The sequence below is a fragment of the Pelophylax lessonae genome (assembly GCF_965119305.1).
Source record: "Pelophylax lessonae genome assembly, chromosome: 4".
NCBI classification, from domain to species: domain Eukaryota; kingdom Metazoa; phylum Chordata; class Amphibia; order Anura; family Ranidae; genus Pelophylax; species Pelophylax lessonae.
The window spans coordinates 306,394,413-306,414,339 of NC_138771.1; the positions used below are offsets into that span (position 1 = coordinate 306,394,413).

The 19,927-nt window shown below is 47.0% G+C and overlaps 1 protein-coding gene across 1 annotated transcript in view; it reads left to right on the forward strand.

The window, feature by feature from the left end:
- Positions 1-19,927, forward strand: part of CCDC87 (coiled-coil domain containing 87) — a 110,454-nt gene that overhangs the window by 68,342 nt on the left and 22,185 nt on the right. Inside the window, exons 15-16 of the mRNA XM_082256952.1 lie at positions 8,651-8,754; positions 10,202-10,317. Coding sequence (XP_082113078.1) covers positions 8,651-8,754; positions 10,202-10,317 — 220 coding nt within the window. The remainder of the gene's footprint in view (positions 1-8,650; positions 8,755-10,201; positions 10,318-19,927) is intronic.

Here is a 19,927-nt window from a genome sequence, read left to right on the forward strand (position 1 = left end):
CATGCCAGCTGATAGAGCTCTGTCTATTGAAGAGTATGGATGCTTCTCCGCCCCCTAGTGGCCAGCCCGCTCATACAAGGTATGTGCTGGGCAATTTTTGGGGGTAGGGAGACTGCAGGTTCTTTTAGCTGATGTCTTTCCCTGTCCTATATGTCTGTCTCCAGCTCTTCTAGGTCTGACCAGCAGCCTCACGCACGCACTGAAGACAGACATTCTAAACCGCACCACCGGCGCTCCTCGTCTAGGTCCAGACGCAGCTCTCCCCGCGATAAGGGACGCAGTGGTCAGTCTTCTTCCAAGCATCATGACCACTCAGAACGTCCGCATGGGAAGAAGTGCTGGGGGTGTAGTACCCTAGTAACAGATGGATCCTCTTTGTGTAAACCCTGCTATGCCCAAGCTACGGGTGAACGGGAAAAGTCGGACCAACATATCGAGGAAGTTGTGCGTAGAGTCCTAAAAGATTCTCTTGCTGAGCTACACAGACCAAGTACTGCTGCAGGACCATCCCGCTCTCCTGAAAGAGATTTTTTATTTCAGGATCCGTCTGAATCTCCTCAACCCAACCATCCTTCCATTCTTCCTTCGGATTCTGAATCTGATTCGGAGGATTCCGGTACTGGGTTTGAGTTCAACCTTGTCTCTCCTTTAGTCAAGGCGGTGGGAGAAGCCCTTGAATGGGAAGATCCGGCTGTCTCCTCCCCGAAGCAGAAAAAATTCTTTAAACAGTTGTGTAAAGAACGTTTGAACTTTCCCTTTTTAGGGGAACTGGGAGATATAATTTCTGAAGAGTGGAGCAAGGTGGAGAAGAAAAATTCCTTGACCACAAAAATGGCAAAACTGTATCCATTCAAACAGGAGGAGGTAAAACACCTCGAGTCCCCTCCTTTGGTGGATGCAGCGGTGATGCGACTAGTTAAGCATGTCACTCTTCCGTTGGAGGATACGGTATCTTTTAGAGATCCTTTGGATAGGAGGATTGACGCCGATCTCAAACGGGCGTATATTTCAGCTGGTATGGCCTGCAAACCAGCATTGGCTCTGGCTACAGTTTCGAAGGCCATGGAAGTTTGGATCAACGCCCTGGATGACACTCTTAGCGGTATCTCGGAGGAAACTCTTCAACGTTCTCCGATACAGGAGTTGAAGATGGCTGCGGGCTTCTTGGGGGAGGCGTCTATAGACACCATTCGCCTCTTGGCCCGAGTTATGCTGTCTTCGGTTACGGCTAAACGAGCTCTTTGGCTTCGTTCTTGGGTGGCCGACGCTGCATCAAAACAGGCGTGGTGCCGGATTCCCTTTGAGGGTTCTTCCCTCTTTGGGAATAAATTGGATGCAGCTATAACTCGGGCCACGGGTGGAAAATCTGGGTTCCTCCCTCAGGATAAACGCCCAGGCGCTCAGAAGCGCTCTTTCCCGAGAAGACAAACTGCCAGTCGTGCCAGGGAAGCACGCAGCTACAGACCAGGAAAGTCCTACGGAAGAGGCTGGAAGTCAAGGCAGTCCACCTTTCAGAAAGGCCCCAAAGGCTCTTCGTCTGGTGACCGGGAGGCCACCAAATCCTTTTGAGGTTGGGCCCGTCCAGGCCGTCCCGGTAGGGGCCAGGTTGCTCCAATTTCGGGAGGTCTGGGCGGCCTCGATCCAGGATCCCTGGGTGTTAAACATCGTGTCCCAGGGACATTCGTGGGCGTTCGACAAGGTTCCCAAACCCAGGTTTGTCGCAACATCACTTCCCCCTTCGGCAGAGAAAAAGGAGGTTCTTCTCGCCTATGTGGACACTCTACTGGCTCAGCGAGCTGTTGTGCCAGTTCCCGATGCAGAACGAGGTCTAGGAGTCTATTCACCTTTATTCCTCGTCCAGAAGAAAAACGGCACCTGGCGTCCGGTAATAGACCTTACATATCTCAACAGGTCTATACATCAAGAAAGATTCAAAATGGAGTCCCTAGTCACAATACAACACTCAATTCTCCCAGGAGATTGGTTGGCATCGATCGATCTAAAAGACGCATACTTCCACGTTCCTGTGGCAAGAGAGTATCATCAGTTCCTCCGGTTTGCTGTAGGTCCTGCCCACATGCAATTTACATGTCTTCCCTTCGGGCTCTCAACTTCGCCTCGCACGTTCTCCAAGACCTTGCTGGCAGTTGTGGCCTTCATCAGGACCAAAGGAGTCAGATTGCATCATTATCTGGACGATCTCCTCCTTCTGTCTCAAGACAGACGTCAGTTAATCTTGCATCTGGACCTAGTGATCTCTACACTTCAGGGATTCGGTTGGATTCTGAATCTAGAAAAGAGCCATCTGGTGCCTACGCAGTCGCTGGTGTTTCTCGGGGCACTGTTCAACACGGTGAAGTGCACCATTTCCCTGCCAGAAGAGAAAATTCCTGTAGTCCAGAGCAGGGTGTCTCACGCTCTCGCTGCCTCTCGTCTCACTGCTCGTCAGTGTCTAAAGGTAGTAGGGACGCTTGTAGCCACCTCGCCTATGGTGAAGTGGGCTATGTGGAAGCTGAGACCCTTCCAGAAGGGGTTTCTCCAACAGTGGACGACGGAGAATTTGTCACAGGTTATTCACCTGACTCCATTCATGAAGGGATGCCTTCCCTGGTGGTTACGCCGTTCAAATCTGACCAACTGCCACTCAATCGCTCCGATTTCCTGGATAACAATAACCTCCGATGCCAGCAATACCGGTTGGGGAGCCCACTGTCTGACCGAAGTGGCACAAGGCAGATGGAACTTCCCAGGTCACGGAGTAGTGTCCAACGTTCCAGGCTTTTCACCATCTAACACAGGGGGCTTCAGTGCTGTTAAGGATGGACAACACCACGGCAGTGGCTTATGTCAAGAGGCAAGGAGGAACACGCAGCATGTCTCTTCTCCAAGAGACAGAGCCGATCATGACATGGGCCCAGCATCATCTGGCCAATCTTTCAGCGGTCTTTGTTCCAGGAGTGTTGAATGTGGAAGCAGACTTCCTATCCCGTTTCCACCTAGACAACAACGAGTGGTCCCTCCATCAGGAGGTATTCGACTGGGTCCTGTCCCTGGGGATTTTGCCAGAGGTGGATCTGTTTGCGAGTCCACACAACAAGAAACTTCGGAAGTACTACACGAGGTTCAGAGATCCTCGAGCCTTCGGAGTGGATGCCCTCACGGACAGATGGAACTTCCAGTCTGCTTATGCTTTTCCACCAGTACCAATAGTACTCCAATTCCTGCGGAGATTGAAGATGGAGGAAGTAGAGATTGTAGCAATAATCCCCTTCTGGCCCAACAGGCCATGGTTTCCCTTACTGACCCTTCTCAGCTTCAGGGATCCAATCCCTCTACCTGTCAGGCCGGACCTTCTATCTCAGGGTCCTACTCTGCACCCATGCCCTGCCCGTCTGCACCTCAGGGCCTGGTTCTTGAGAGGGGGAGGTTGGAAGCTCTCGGATGTCCAGAAGAAGTGATTCCGACTCTCTTGAGTTCAAGAAGACCTAGCACCAACAGAGTATATGAGAGGATATGGGCCAGGTTCATGAGTCATCAGGCCCAGAGGTCAGGTCCAGTAGGTACACCTACTATTCAGCAGATTCTTAGTTTTTTGCAATCTGGTCTGGATCTGCCCCTCTCAGTTAGTTCTCTCCGGGTGCAAGTTTCCGCCATTTCAGCCTTCACCGGAATTCAGTGGGCAAGCCATCACCTGATTCAGCAATTCTTTAAGGGCGCAGTCAGGCTCAGGCCTCAGAGAAAGCCGAGATTTCCAAAATGGGATCTTCCATTAGTTTTGGACTTTTTTTCTTCAAAGGAAGTCGCTTCCATGTCAATCAAGGAGCTTACATTGAAGACAGCATTTTTGGTGGCCATTACCTCCGCTAAGAGGGTTTCTGAGATACACAATTTGGGTTACAAAGAGCCTTTTTTGACCTTCTTTCAAGACAGAGTAGTCCTAATCCCTATGCTGGGGTCAAATCCAAAAGTGACCTCTGTCTTCCATGAGAATGCTGAGATAGTTCTTCCCACCTTCAGAACTGCTGAGGAATCTCCAGTCCATCCTCTAGATGTGGGCAATACTCTAAGTCAATATTTAGAAGCCACATCATCCTTCCGCCAATCGGATTTCCTTTTCGTTCTTCTCCATGGCAAAAAGAAGGGTATGCGTGCATCTTCCAGAGCAGTGGCTGCGTGGATTGTCCAGGCTATCCAATGGGCGTATAGAGCAAAGGGCTTGGCTCCTCCAGAGGCGGTTACAGCTCACTCTACAAGAAGCGTCGCTACGTCTTGGGCAGCTTCCAAACACGTCGCGCCCGACGTGATCTGCAAGGCAGCATCCTGGTCGTCTGTCAATACTTTCCTTTCCCATTATTGTATTGAGCCTGCTGCCTTATCTTCCGTTAATTTTGGCGTTCAAGTCTTGTCTGTTGACAGTGCCAATTAAAGTTTTCTTTGTTCAGCATCTTCCCACCCGGGAGTGTATAGCGAGTTATTTCCCGAACGTATGCTGCCATGGAGTCTGTCAGGAAAATGGAAAATTGTTATCAAATACTTACCGTAATTTTCCTTTCCTGATGGACTCCATGGCAGCAGGAGTCCCCTCCCAATTCCTGAGTAGGCTAGTTACAGAACACTGATGCTGAAAGGGAGCAAAGATTTATGGGAGTGGGGTCCTATGAGGTAGGAGAGGAGGCGGGGCCTACCCCGAACGTATGCTGCCATGGAGTCCATCAGGAAAGGAAAATTACGGTAAGTATTTGATAACAATTTTCCATTTTTCAATGCAGTAAATAAAAATAAAAATTTGGCTGCTTGTACTTTTTAATGAATACATCCTTGCAATATTTGATTTTTTTTATAACTAACAGAAGACAATGGACTCCCAAATTTAACACATTGCTTCATATATGAGGAACCTTTCATTGTGATTAAAGGTGTGCACTACTCCCTTTCTGTAAATAACCAGATCTAAGGCACAGTTCAAATCTATGTGGCTCTGCATTTTGCATTTGTGTGAGCATGGCAGCCCATTTATTTTAAAAGGTCCATGCACCTTTTTTAAAAAGCGGGTGCACAGAAATTACATGGTGCTTTTGCACCATGCTTTTCCACGTGTACAAACTGCACCACATTTTTTAGTGCGGGGGTTGCCAATAAGAGATAGTGGCACCCCCATGCATTTTAGTTAAAGCATCGGGTTTTGTGTACAGCTGCATGCGGGTGCAGGAATGTGTGCGATTTACACACATTTCTGTACCCGCCCAGATGTGAACCTAGCCGAATAATGTCAAAATGGTTTTCACATATCTTTAATCATTTGATGTATAGGGCACTTTTATAATTTTTCACACACTTGTTAAAATCAGCATTTGTTTTCAGAAAATTATATAGAACCCTGAAGCATACTGTATATATATTTCCAAACAGACTGTTCATTATGCAAGGAAAGTTGCGCCATGCAAGGAAATTATCCAAAGGCTTCTGCTGACATTCATAATCCAATCATGTGGAAGCAAAAATACTGTTTTTTTTTTTCTCTGCACATGATTGGGTATTCTTTGCAAAGTGACATTTTACCACATTCACTAAGCTTGGGGAAAATTTCCTTTCAAAGGGTAATCTCCCTTGCAAAATGAGCATCCTATTTCCTATTTCCCTTTAGTAAAACAAACCCTTTAAATGTATTTTCACTTTTGCAACCAAATCTTATATGAACATAGCATAATGTAAAAAAAATATTTAAAAGTTGCTGCTTACCTTTTTAGGTGCTTTTTGCTTGTTTAAAAATCCTACTAAACTCTATCCTGCTATGTTATGTTAAAGTGGAACTTCTCTCAAAAACTGAAGTACCATGTATTCTCTTCTTTATTCTTGCTCATGTAAGTACCCATTCCCACTTCCTCAATTCATGCCTAGGCGAGGATGATGTCACTTGTAGCGCCCCCTGCCCCCTGCCGCCTCCTGGAAAATGTCACCAGTCTCCACCCAAATCTCACTAATGCATGGTGTGGAGCTGGCTGTGATTCATTAAGAAGTGACAGCCAGCTTCCAAATTCAAGATGGCAATGTCAGGTACCCGAAGTGGTTGGCTTCAGGAAGACAGCGCTGGAATCTATAGACTGGTAAGTACCAGATTTTTTTTGGGATATGACTACCAAATATTACATAGTTAGTCAGGTTGAAAAAAGATACAAGTCCATCTGGCTCAACCAATAAAAAACAAAAAAAAAACAGTCAAGAAAGCCCAACCATACAATCCCATATCCACCATCCTAAACCTGCAGTTGATCCAGAGGAAGGCGAAAAACCCCAGCAAAGCATGATCCAATTTGCCACAGCAGGGGAAAAAAATCCTACCTGATCCCCCCAAGGGCAATCAGATATTCCCTGGATCAACTTTACCTATAAATATTAGTACCCATTTATATTATGTACATTATATTTTTAAAATTATCATCTACACTATTTGTAGCTGATAACTTTAATATAAAAAAAAGAAAACTTCGGACACAGCTGATCACAGTAAAGGGCCAATACCAGCGAGCCATGCGCTGTCACAGCTTAAGGAGAGAAGAACTGGTAACTGGAAAGTGTGACCGGGGGCATTTATACAGATAATCAGGGCACTGATCATCTGTGCAGCCCTATTAGTGCTAATCAGTGACACCTATCAGTGCCTCCTCATCAGTCCCACTTAGCAGTGCCTCCTCATCAGTGCCACCTATCAGTGTGTCCTCATCAGTGCAGCCTCTTCAGCGCACATCAGTAAGGAAGAAAAATTACATGTCTGCAAAAATTTACAACAGAAAGTAAAAAAAACATTTTTTTTTCAAAATTTGCTGTTTTTTTTTTTTTTTTGTTTGTTTGATTGTCAAAAAAAAAAAAAAAAACCCAGTGGTGCCTAAATACCACCAAAAATAATAAAGATATGTTGCATGACCGTGCCATTGTCATTCAAAGTGTGACAGCACTAAAAGCTGAAAATTGGCCTGGGCAGGAAGGTAGTGAAAGTGCCTGGTAATGAAGTGGTTAAAAAATAAAATATTGCTTCTTCTGTCCTTTATCTTCACATTGCTATCTTTTCAAAGCAATAATAGCTGCCCATAGAGACCTATGTATACATCTGCACCAAAGACATAACTAGAAAGGTAAGGCATGTTTTTTAAATTATTTTAAATTATGCAGCTTGAATGGGAACACATAACAAACATACTCTATAGTGGGTGGTTCTCAAAGTTGACTGGAAAAGTGGAAATACATTTTGTGTTTTAGTAATGCTAAACTAGTAATCAATATACAGTCAAGCTCTACTGTAAAGATGGTAATTGAATAGGTATTAAACTATTGCTGGTATCACATTTGATAAATCCAGGTACCATGAACAGAATTTTAAATCCAGTTATTCCTGTGCCACCAAGACAAGACATGAGAAGAAAGGGGTTCTCCAGAACAGTTAGTCAGACAGAAATAAACACTTCACAGGAGGTTAAAGGACTAGTCACCAGAATTATCGTGGTCTCCCTGCATCTGGTTTTTCTCCACAGTGAACAGCACAGTAATGATATCACCAAATTTTATTCCAAATCTCTTAAGACTAGCATGTTGGCAAGTGTAGTCCCCTTTATTTGTAGCCCTTTCTGTGGCGATACAGTGGGTGGAGTTGATGCCCTTTAATGTCATCTGTGGAGTGGGGCCAGGTGGAGATGGGGTATGGGAGCAGGACACCCCTTATCAGCAAGATATAGTGCTGTAAAAAGAGAGAGCCCTCTGGGGGTCTGGACTGGCAGGATGACCATAGGACACATAAGAAGAAAGATGGAGAAACCTTGCCACCCCTGACCTTCATCTAGCAGGTCCTGTGGCTTGGTCTAGGATGGCCTTGGGGCCTAAGTGAGGAACACCCAATGTGTCAGAGAGAAACGCCCTATGTGTGAAACCAGTTGTGCGAAGTGTTTGGTAACATTTGGAAAGATAATTGCAATGGTAATGTGATTATACCTTGTGTTCTGTACTAAAGAGACTACTGTTCAGGAAGTCGTGTAACGAAGATATATTGTTCTGGTCTAACGACTACTGTCCAGGAAGTCATGTTAATGATTGTTTTGTTAGGAGGAAGAAAAAATATCATTATGCATATGTGACTGTCTAAATGATTTGCAGTAAAGCTATGAAAAAGCAGGAGGTATGTATGAGGAGTATGTGGGAAAGTAGGCATCAGGCCAGGAGTGTGTGACACAACATGGGTGGAATTTCTCCAAAAAAGGCAAGTATGTGACTATCCAACCTGAAGAAGAAGTGGGGTGGGACCTGGGCCAGCAGGGCGTGAAACACTGCCCAGTCTAGGTCTCTTACAAGCAGCAAGAGGTGTGCAGTGCCTTAGATCTCACACTGCAGATACACAGTTATGAGACTGTATGCACAGAAGTGCCTAGGTATCTTCACATACCAGGAAGTGGACTGCTACTTTTCAAGAGGGATTCAAGACCTTTATGGACAATTAACATTTCAAAATGTTCCCCATAACATAGCAAATTTTCACTTTTTGAGCTTAGGGCTACTTTCAAAAATATTTTATTGATGTCTGAATGCCAGATCACTACTACACCACACTGTTTTCAAAGTAATTTGTGCTAGATGGCTTATTTCTAAGTTCTCATCCCTGTTTCAGGACCTGGATTACCTAAAGGTGATTTACCATTTATACAACAGTGATTCTGAAGATGAAGAGCAGGCACGTGTTGCTTTAATAAAGAAGCAGGAAGAGAAAAAGAGGTTTGAATATTCATTTCATTACCCCATGCATAAACACCAGTTTAATTAGTGTTTTTTTTTTTTTTTAAAAAGGTACAAAATACCTTTAATAATTCAATTTGTGAACATTTTTTTAGCACCTAGCTATAAAAAGGATGCAAGGCTATAAAACCAGAGAGAAATATATACTGCTGTTTACAAAGTCTACACTTCTGGTGAAGTTGTAGGTTGCAAGTCTAATGCTTTTTCCTAATCACTGTTCAAGTTCAAGGAAACAGAATTAACACGATCAAGCTGTTAGATGATCAGTTGGTTGTTTTGCTTCTGACATTGCTGTCACCTGCTATTATGAAAAGTTGACTGCTTAGGCTGATGTTATACATGCAATCCTGCTACTGGCGAGAGATTGCCAGTGGCAGGATCGCTATGAAGAACATAACCATTTTAATTCTCACCTACTTGCATGTGTTGCTACCTCGCCAGCTGTATCAGCAAGGCATTTTTCTCTTGATGGCGGATTACATTCTACAGGCCTATTGGTATTAAGTAGTGATGACTTGCTGCCAAAGCCAGCGAGGGAGTGAAAGATACAAAAGCAGGTGAGTGTTTTCTTCGCACATCAGCCTTACTCATAATAGTAGTGAGCAATTGTAACTTAACAATCATAAAACCCATTGTAAATTACTCAATATGCCATTGGACATCTAAATGATGTCATCATAAAGTAAAGCAGAAATTGGACTGTTGCCCACTGTTAGGTGTTAGAACCTATTTTTTAAACCATATAAGAAAACTGAAACATGAAATCCCTTTGGTTCCTAATTTACCTTCAGATTTGTTCTAATTTGCAGTTTAAAGACTGGATTTTTTATCCTGAAGCTGATTTGTTGCTATCTGTAACAGGTCCACTTTGCTCCAATTTTCTGTATTCCATAGTGACCATAGCCAAGATTATTTATTTTACATCGTTTTTAGACTTAATGAAGAATTAACTGTAAGAACAAGGTTTGGATAAAATATGACGCTAGACTGTCGAGCTTGTTCTACACTGAATTCAACTAAAGTGCTGATTATTGACTACTAGGATTGTGATTTTTAATGCTGAGCCTTTAAAGGTAGATTGATTTATCCTGCTGTAGTAATATTATTTTATACCACTGCGATTTTACTAATCAGATGGGAACTCTTTATCAGCAGCAGCTTAAAGGTTTTTATTTTTTTCTTAATACATCCACAGGGTTGTGATTGTACAGAACATTTGTACTTTCTGTTAATTAAAAACCCCTGTGGAACAAGGGAAAGCTTTTACATTGTAGAGCCCTTATTGTTTTGTGTTCTGCATTTCCCTTGCCAAATTAATTTGGCAGATTCGACGGGGGGTCTATAGCAGGCTGAATTTATTTTATTCATAGTAAAATGATTGTGTTCTTGGTGCTAATAATGATAATTTTTAAATATTTTTGCATAGGCAACGGGAAAAAAAGATTGCAGATCTCAGAGCAGAGAAGCAAAGTTACAGTCCTGGCATGTGGAATGTCAACAGCGTCATGCTTGGGGGTCTTGGATCAGACCCACCTGTACAAGGTAATCTTAGCTCTCTGGTCTTTTACTATAAGCTACACCACTAATGCTAAAGAAGCTCTAACTGTAGCTGCCACTAAGGTTTAATGTCCATTGTGGCCTGATTGGGTGGAACAGGTTGCGTTTTTTTAATGCATCCAGTGTAATAACCAAAATCAATCTGATACCAGCTTCAAGTAATCCCCGCATAACATGATTTAGTCGGGGGGGGGGGGGTAGGGGGCGGCGTTGCAGCACTAGGAGCCAGTCAGGCTGACAGAAGGACAGGGCAGAGAGGTAAGCTTGTCAATGTACTGCTGCTCCTTCACTTTCCAATCAGCAAGCTCGTTCTACTGTAGTGCTGTAACTACACTACAGTGGAGGTCCTAGACCTGGCAATGCTACATGGCATGTGTTTGATTTGGCTGTACATTATTAGAAATCATTTGACATGTAAGACCATTTTTATAAATGCTTTTCAGATGTATATTTAGCTACTTTCCTGGAGTGCAGCTTTTGACTATGTATTGTATGAGTATTTTTGATTAGAAAAAAGAGCTTGGGAATCAGTTTTGTTTAGATGCTTGACTAAACAGGGGGGCATGGCTTGCAGCTCATGGAGTAGAAAGCGTGGTGTGAGCGCTCTGCCGAGAATCCGGTCTTTAATCCTGATTTCCCCATCCTGAACTTGTAGTACCGTTCTCTCCTGGCATAACGGAACCCCCGATACTTACCCCCCACAATTAGCTGACATATTGAGGAGCGGAGATGTCAAGGAGAGGTGGAAGAGAGTCCCTGGCTGCGACAGACCTGGCAGGCCAAGATGGCGCCCGGGCCCAGCGCTCTGCAAAAGAGACAGCTATAAGACTGTTTGCTAAGTCTCCAGGAAAGGTAGGTCAAACATGGGCTGCATCCCTTTCTCTGGGGGCGGTAAAGCAGGGGTCTTTAACGGAAGAAACAAATGCCAGCTGGCCAGAGGATGCAGATGCTACATCTATGGGGAACACAGTGAGTACTCCAGTGTCATGGTCTTACCTTCTTGCTGTTCTCCTTCGTTTGACATGTGCTGGCGGCCATCTTGGTTTCTGGGTTTCTTGTAGCCTCCCACCCTGCGGCTCCTCCTTCCCACTGGGAGGAGCTGGATGCCTAGCTCACATATATAGGAGGTCTGTGGCTTCAGTTCCTTGCTTGGTCCTCCTGTGTTCACATGCTTCTAAGACTGCTGCTGCTTCTGGTTCCTGATCCTGGCTTCGTCTGACTACCCTGCTGGTTCCTGATCCTGGCTTCGTCTGACTACCCTGCTGGTTCCTGATCCTGGCTTCGTCTGACTACCCTGCTGGTTCCTGATCCTGGCCTCGTCTGACTACCCTGCTGGTTCCTGACCTCTGGCTTCGCAAGGACTCTGCCTCGGTTTCGCCTTCCGTTTGGACTTTTGCTTTACAGCTTGATTTTCAATAAAGCCTTCTTATTTTCACTTATCTGTTGTTGTACGTCTGGTTCATGGTTCCGTGACATTAGGACCAAGCCATGAATTCTGACGGTACAGGGCCATCCTCGCTACCCACGCTGGTTGCCAGACTTGATCAGCAGGATCACCTGTTGGGTCGGTTCGCCGTGGCGTTGCAAACCCTGCTTGAACGCACGGCTCATTTCTCTCCCGTTGCCGATGGGTCGGTTGTCGCTCCTGGGCCCGCTCCTACTGCCGCTCTACCCCGACACCTGTTGTTGCGCCTGCGGTGTTTCGGGGTATGATCGGTTCTGCCCCCTTCCACAGCGCTTTGGGGGAGAGCCAACTCAGTGCCGAGGTTTCCTTAACCAGGTGGGCATTTATTTCGAGTTGCTGCCACATGCCTTTCCTACTGAGAGATCAAAGGTGGGCTTCTTAATTTCGCTGCTCTCGGACAAGGCCTTGGCCTGGGCCAGTCCTTTATGGGAGATCAACAATCCGGTGGTTGCCGAGTTTTCCGGTTTTGTTGCTTCTCTTCGGAGGGTATTCGATGTGCCGGCTCGTGCTGCCTCTGCTGCGAAGCTCCTTATGTCCATCAGACAGGGTTCACGATCCGTAGCTGAATACGCCATTGAGTTTCGTACCCTGGCAGCAGAGGTGGGCTGGAATAATGAGGCTCTAGTCGCTGCTTTCTCTCATGGTCTCTCGGATGCCTTGAAGGATGAGGTTGCAGCTAAGGACCTACCAGTGGAGCTCGAGTCTCTTATTTCTTTCTTGATTTTGATTGACACCAGACTCAGGGAGAGAGTAAAAGGAGAGCAAACTCTCCTTTAAGGAGAGTTTGCGGAGACCTCCTAACAGATTGGCGCCTACCTTTGCTGTCCCACCCGTGCCTCCCTCTCCTCCCACGCCTCCTGGGGATGACTTGGCTGGGGGTGAACCCATGCAGCTGGGCTTTGCTCGCCTGTCCGAGGGGGAGAGGGTACTCCGAAGACGCGAGGGTCGATGCATGTACTGTGGTCTCGGTGGGCATTTTCGGTTGGCATGTCCGAACCGTCCGGGAAACGCTCGCACCTGAGATCCTGTCGGGGGCAGATCTTGGGTGGAGTCTCCTCGTCCCCGGTTTCCCGTGTTGACAAACCACTGATCACTGTTGTCCTCTCCTGGGTCGGGGGCTCAGTGATGACCCAGGCGTTGGTGGACTCTGGTGCTGGTGGTTTGTTCATTGATAGTGTGTTCGCTGCCGCCAATTCCATTCCTCTGCAGGCCCGAGGTTCTCCACTGGCTCTTGAGGCGATAGACGGCAGACCCCTTCTGCCGCCACACGTGACTCATGAGACCCTTCCAGTGGGGATAGCCATTGGTGCCGTTCACAGAGAGTCGGTCTGCTTCCAGGTTATTTCGTCTCCACACTACTCGGTGGTCTTGGGGTACCCCTGGCTCCAGAAGCATAATCCGACTTTCGATTGGAGATCGGCCGAGATCCTCTCGTGGTCACCGCAGTGTGGGGCTAGTTGCATCCATGGGCCTGTCAATTTGCTGTGTACTTCCTCGGACTCTCTGTTGCCTCCTGAATACGAGGAGTACCGGGATGTATTCGATAAGGTGCGCGCGATTGCCCTACCTCCGCACCGCCCATACGATTGTGCCATCGAGTTACAACCTGGTGCCGTTCCTCCTCGTGGCAAGGTCTATCCACTGTCGGTAGCGGAGAATGAGGCCATGGAGGAGTACGTGAAGGAGGCGCTTTCACGCGGACACATTCGCAAATCCTCGTCCCCGGCAGGGGCTGGATTTTTCTTTGTGAAAAAGAAGGGCGGTGAGTTGAGGCCTTGCATCGATTACAGGGGTCTCAATCGCATCACGATCAAGAACGCTTACCCGATACCCTTGATTTCCGAGCTGTTCGATCGCCTTAAAGGGGCCACGGTCTTTACCAAACTCGACCTGAGGGCGGCATATAACCTCGTAAGGATCAAGGCGGGCGATGAGTGGAAGACCGCGTTTAACACCAGGACCGGTCATTATGAATCCTTGGTTATGCCCTTTGGGTTGTGCAATGCGCCCGCAGTCTTTCAGGAATTCATTAACGATGTTTTCCGTGACCTGTTGCAGCAGTGTGTGGTGGTCTATTTGGATGACATCTTGGTATATTCTGAATCCATGGAGACCCACATTCTGGATGTCAGACGAGTGTTGCAACGGTTACGAGAGAACAAGCTGTTCGGTAAGCTTGAGAAATGCGAATTTCACCGATCCCAGGTAACCTTCTTAGGTTACATCATTTCCGCTGAGGGGTTCTCCATGGATCCTGAGAAGGTTTCGGCTGTCTTACAGTGGCCCCAGCCCAGTGGTCTTCGCTCCCTGCAGCGCTTTTTGGGCTTCGCCAATTATTATCGGAAGTTCATCAGGGACTTTTCCATGCTAGCCAAGCCTCTCACGGATCTGACCAGGAAGGGCAGTAATTCCCAGGTCTGGCCGCTCGAGGCCATCCGAGCTTTTGAGGCTCTAAAGTCCGCCTTTGTGTCGGCTCCAATTCTGTCGCATCCCAACCCTGGGTTGCCCTTTGTCCTCGAGGTGGACGCGTCTGAGACGGGAGTAGGCGCCCTTCTGTCTCAGCGTAGAACACCAGAGGGTCCTCTGCTTCCTTGTGGGTTTTACTCCCGGAAACTGTCTTCCGCGGAGTGCAACTATCAGATTGGTGACAGGGAGTTATTGGCCATCGTGCAGGCCCTTAAAGAATGGAGGCACTTGCTCGAGGGTTCGGTGGTTCCGGTCCTCATTCTGACGGACCACAAGAATCTGACCTACCTTTCTGAGGCCAAGAGATTGACACCACGTCAGGCCAGATGGGCTCTGTTCTTGTCACGCTTTAATTACGTGGTCTCCTACCTACCCGGTTCCAAGAACATCAGGGCGGATGCCTTATCACGACAGTACTCCGACCTGTCCAGGGAGGAGTCGATTCCGACTTCGGTCATACCTCCGAATCAGATCCTGGCCGCCATTCGCACCAGCCTGACCTCTCCCCTGGGTGAGCAGATTTTGGCGGCTCAATCTGGTGCTCCCTCTGAGAGACCCAATGGCAGATGTTTTGTGCCTGAGGAGTTGCGCACTCGGTTGTTGCGAACCTACCATAACTCCAAGACCGCGGGGCATCCTGGAAAGAATCAGCTGTCCTGGGCTGTTTCACGTCTGTTCTGGTGGCCTTCCCTACGTTCCGACATCGCCGCATATGTAGCGGCATGCTCCGTTTGTGCCCAGAGTAAGTCCCCTCGGCACCTGCCGTTGGGCCTTCTGCAACCCATAGCCACCGGGGAGTGCCCATGGTCACACCTGGGGATGGATTTCATTGTGGACCTTCCTGCATCCCGAGGCCATACGGTCATTCTCATGATTGTGGATCGATTTTCCAAAATGTGCCACTGTGTTCCTCTCAAGAAGTTACCCTCTGCACAGGAGTTGGCCACGACTTTTGCCAGGGAGGTCTTCCGGTTGCACGGTTTGCCCAAGGAGATTGTGTCGGATCGGGGGAGTCAGTTTGTGTCCAGGTTCTGGCGCGCCTTTTGCTCCCAGTTGGGGATTCATCTCTCCTTCTCCTCGGCCTACCACCCTCAGTCCAATGGGGCCGCAGAACGATCCAATCAGGCCTTGGAACAATTCCTTCGTTGCTATGTCTCCGATCACCAAGACAATTGGGTTGACCTCCTGCCTTGGGCTGAGTTTGCCAGGAACATGGCGGTGAACTCTTCCTCTGGGACGTCTCCCTTCATGGCCAATTATGGGTTCCAACCTGCCGTGTTACCGGAGGTATTCTCTCCCCAGGATATTCCGGCTGTGGAGGATCACCTTTCTGTCCTACGTGCTTCTTGGGTACAGATCCAGAAGTCCCTTGAGGTTTCTGCGCAGCGCCAGAGACTCCAGGCTGATCGCAGACGAGCGCCTGCTCCTTCCTACCAGGCCGGAGACCGTGTATGGTTGTCCACCCGCAACCTCAACCTTCGAGTGCCCACTCCCAAGCTGGCGCCTCGCTTTGTTGGTCCCTTCCGAGTGCTTCGCAGGGTAAACCCGGTAGCCTATGCCCTTGCGCTTCCTCCTGGCATGTGGATCTCCAACGTGTTTCATGTCTCCCTGTTGAAGCCACTGGTGTGTAATCGTTTCACTTCCTCGGTTCCTCGGCCCCGTCCGGTCCAAGTGGGCAATCGTGAGGAGTATGAGGTGAGCAATATCCTGGACTCACGCCTGGTCCGCGGTCGGGTGCAGTTTTAGGTGCATTGGCGTGGTTATGGTCCAGAGGAGCGTTCCTGGGTTCCCTCCGCAGATGTCCATGCTCCTGCCTTGCTCCGAGCCTTCCACGCACGCTTCCCTCAGAAACCGTTCTTTACTCCGCGGAGGAGGGGCCCTTGAGGGGGAGGTACTGTCATGGTCTTACCTTCTTGCTGTTCTCCTTCGTTTGACATGTGCTGGCGGCCATCTTGGTTTCTGGGTTTCTTGTAGCCTCCCACCCTGCGGCTCCTCCTTCCCACTGGGAGGAGCTGGATGCCTAGCTCACATATATAGGAGGTCTGTGGCTTCAGTTCCTTGCTTGGTCCTCCTGTGTTCACATGCTTCTAAGACTGCTGCTGCTTCTGGTTCCTGATCCTGGCTTCGTCTGACTACCCTGCTGGTTCCTGATCCTGGCTTCGTCTGACTACCCTGCTGGTTCCTGATCCTGGCTTCGTCTGACTACCCTGCTGGTTCCTGATCCTGGCCTCGTCTGACTACCCTGCTGGATCCTGACCTCTGGCTTCGCAAGGACTCTGCCTCGGTTTCGCCTTCCGTTTGGACTTTTGCTTTACAGCTTGCTTTTCAATAAAGCCTTCTTATTTTCACTTATCTGTTGTTGTACGTCTGGTTCATGGTTCCGTGACATCCAGGCCCTGGTGCTGATCTAGAAGGCCGAGAAAGCCCTGCCATTGAACCCACACTAATAGATATCTTTGCTGCGGTAACACAGCTATTATTGCATTAACTTCTGAGATTAAATGGGTGAAAATGGAGATTAATTTGGTTCGCCAGGATATGCAGAAGCGGCCCTGGAGGATAGGGTGAGCAATATGGAGGACGAAATGGCTCCATTACAGAGAGATATGCACCATGTACAATCACTATCGGCGGCCCATGTAGCTCATCTGGAAAACAAGGAAAACAGAGTGAAACGCAATAATGTCCGTGCTGTGGGTATACCGGAGAACATAGAAGGAAAAAACCTCCTTGGTGGCCTTTATGGAAAAGTGGCTTACTACTACTTTTGGCAGGGATGCCTTCTCACCCATGTTTACTATTGAATAGGCTCGTAGAGTCTTCCCCAGGCCACCAAAGCCTGAAGAACCTCCCAGACCTTTTTTATTCAAACTATTGAACTTTAAAGACCGCGATGCGGTGCTGTACAAGGCCAAAACCAAAGGAGATCTTATGAAGATTGATAATGCACGTACATCCATTCACCCTGATTTATCGGCTGAAGTTCAGAATCGCAGAGCTAAATTTACAGAAGTGAAGAAACGTCTCAGGAAGTATAATGTTACCTATGCAATGCTTTATCCTGCCAACTTCATATTGCTGCTATTGATGAAACTCACTTTTTTGAAAACCCTTCCAATGTCTCCACCTGGCTGGATCGAGTGTAGCATAACCTGAGGAAAGCACCTGTTCCTGCAGTCTGATGGTACCAATAAGTGCAAATTGCGGTATGAGAATTAACCACCCTTTTTTTTTTTTATGAATATAGCCCTTTAGGGCGAAAAGGAGCTATACACGGACAAAGAAACACATGCCTTATTCCTAACAGAGGATTAGGACTGCAAGTCCCTTCAGATTACAAACTGCACTAAGACGTTGGGGCCTCCCCTTTGCCCATTGTCCTATGTGGACTGGTTGATCATCTCCTATTTTTTTTCGTCCCGTTGAGGATACAGGGAGGCTTTATTTTGACGGGTATCTATCTCTGCGGCTGAAAATAAGAGATTTTTTATGCAGCAGAGATATATCAATGAGGGTGAAAATACAGGGCATTTACTAGCTGTGATAGCTCGGGTACAGCAGGGTATTCTCCATGTTGAGGCTGTACAAGTTGCAGATGGCAAGACAGTGTCTGATCGTGATCAAATTTCGGCGGTGTTTTCTCTTCAGGATTTATATTCATCCAAAGTGGGCCCTACGGTGGAAGAGCTGGGTCAGTTTTTAGAACATTTTTCCCTCCTGTGCGTCTCGGAGAGGGACTCTCATGTGTTGGGTACCCCCTCACGTTGGAGGAAATCTCACAATCACTGGCACAGAAGGCCAATAGCAAGGCTCCGGTTGCAGACGGTCTGCCAGCAGAGGTGTATACAAAATATGGTGATGTACTCCTCCCTGTCCTGTTGGCAACACTAAATGATGCCCTGGAACAGGGAAAATTACCGTCATCTATGTAAGAAGCTATAATTGTGGTGATCCCTAAGCCTGGTAAAGATCCTTTACATCCTGACTCCTATAGGTCTATATCTTTACTTAACTTAGATGTTAGGATATTAGCCCGGGTACTGGCAAATAGACTGGCAGGCGTTGTGTCTGGGCTGGTGCATCATGATCAGTCTGGGTTCATACCCACCCATTCTACAGCATTAAATATCTGTAAACTCTTCTTGAACATCCAGAGCCCAATAGACAACCCGGGCGATAGAATTATATTCTCCCTCGATGCTGCCAAGGCGTTTGACAATGTGGAGTGGAAATATTTATGGGAGGTACTCTGTAGAGTTGGATTGGGAGAAAGATTTATCTCATGGATACAATTACTATATGCTAAACCCACGGCTAGAATTAGAATCATTGATTCTTTGTCTGAACCCTTTCCTATGTTCCGTGGAACGAGGCAGGGGTGCCCACTCTCACCCCTGCTCTTCGCACTTTCACTGGAACCCCTCGGAGAGGAGAGAGGGAAGATAAAATCTCATTATATGCAGATGACACTCTATTATATCTGGGAGAAACCAAGGGTTCCCTAACGGCGACGATGCAGCTCATTGATAGATTTGGTACATTCTCGGGATTTGCCATTAATTGGCATAAGTCAGCCTTGCTCCCGTTAGACCCGTTGTTAACACCCTTACCAGACTCTCAAAGCCACATACAGGTGGTTACATCTTTTAAATACCTGGGTATAATGGTGACTGGTAACCCCTGGTACTACATATCCTTGAACTAGAAGCCGATTATACAAACATTTAAACAGAAATGTGCCAGCTGGTGCAAACTGCCGCTGTCGATGACTGGACGAGCTAACCTTGTTAAGATGATTTGGGCCCCACAGTTGCTATACATCCTACACAATGCCCCAGTCTGGATACCTGCCTATTGGTTCCACCGTATTGATTCACAAATTAGAGCCCTTGTCTGGAAAAACAGGATAGCTTGTATAAAACTTGCCACATTGCAATACCCCAAGGATCAGGGTGGGTTGGCTATCTCGTACCCTCAAACATATTATTATGCTGCACGTCGATTTGTGGTGCCTCAAGTCAAGTATGGGATTTTAAGGGCAGGAGTAAAACGAGTAAACAGTAGTAGTACAATTTGTAGATAAAATTTATTCGCATGTATAATTATATACAGAGATTTGAGTGAATTAATGGGTAAAGTCCCATTGTGATAGTGAAGAGAAAAGAGTAGTAGGTGTGGTTACACGTGAAAATAGTGACTTAGACAAGAAAGGTAGATGGTCCTGCTCTGCTGTTCCTCATATCAAAGAATGGGAAATGGTTGCAGAGAGGGGCCTGATCGGTATTCCAACATGTTTCGGCCTAGTAGCGGCCTTTATCAAGGATGTTACCGATTCTAGGAATAAGTACAATGAATTGTCAGAAATAGTAGCATATATTTGCTCAAGTTTAAGTTATATATAGAATAGTAGATAAACATACATATTTTTTGTCCACTTTCTGGAGTATTGCTTTCCCAGACTTTTTCCAGGAGCTGCAGGAACAATGCTGTATTGGGTGAAAAAAGTGCGGTATAGTTGTAGTTGGAGCCACAAGTGAAACAACCTGAAGAGTTGTTGGTGAAAAGTAGTATAAAAATAATAATAATAATTACTTCTTGGGCCACGTGTTTTCTGGTCCAATGTAGTTCAATGTGGCTATAGTGTATAACTTTCCACATTGATGG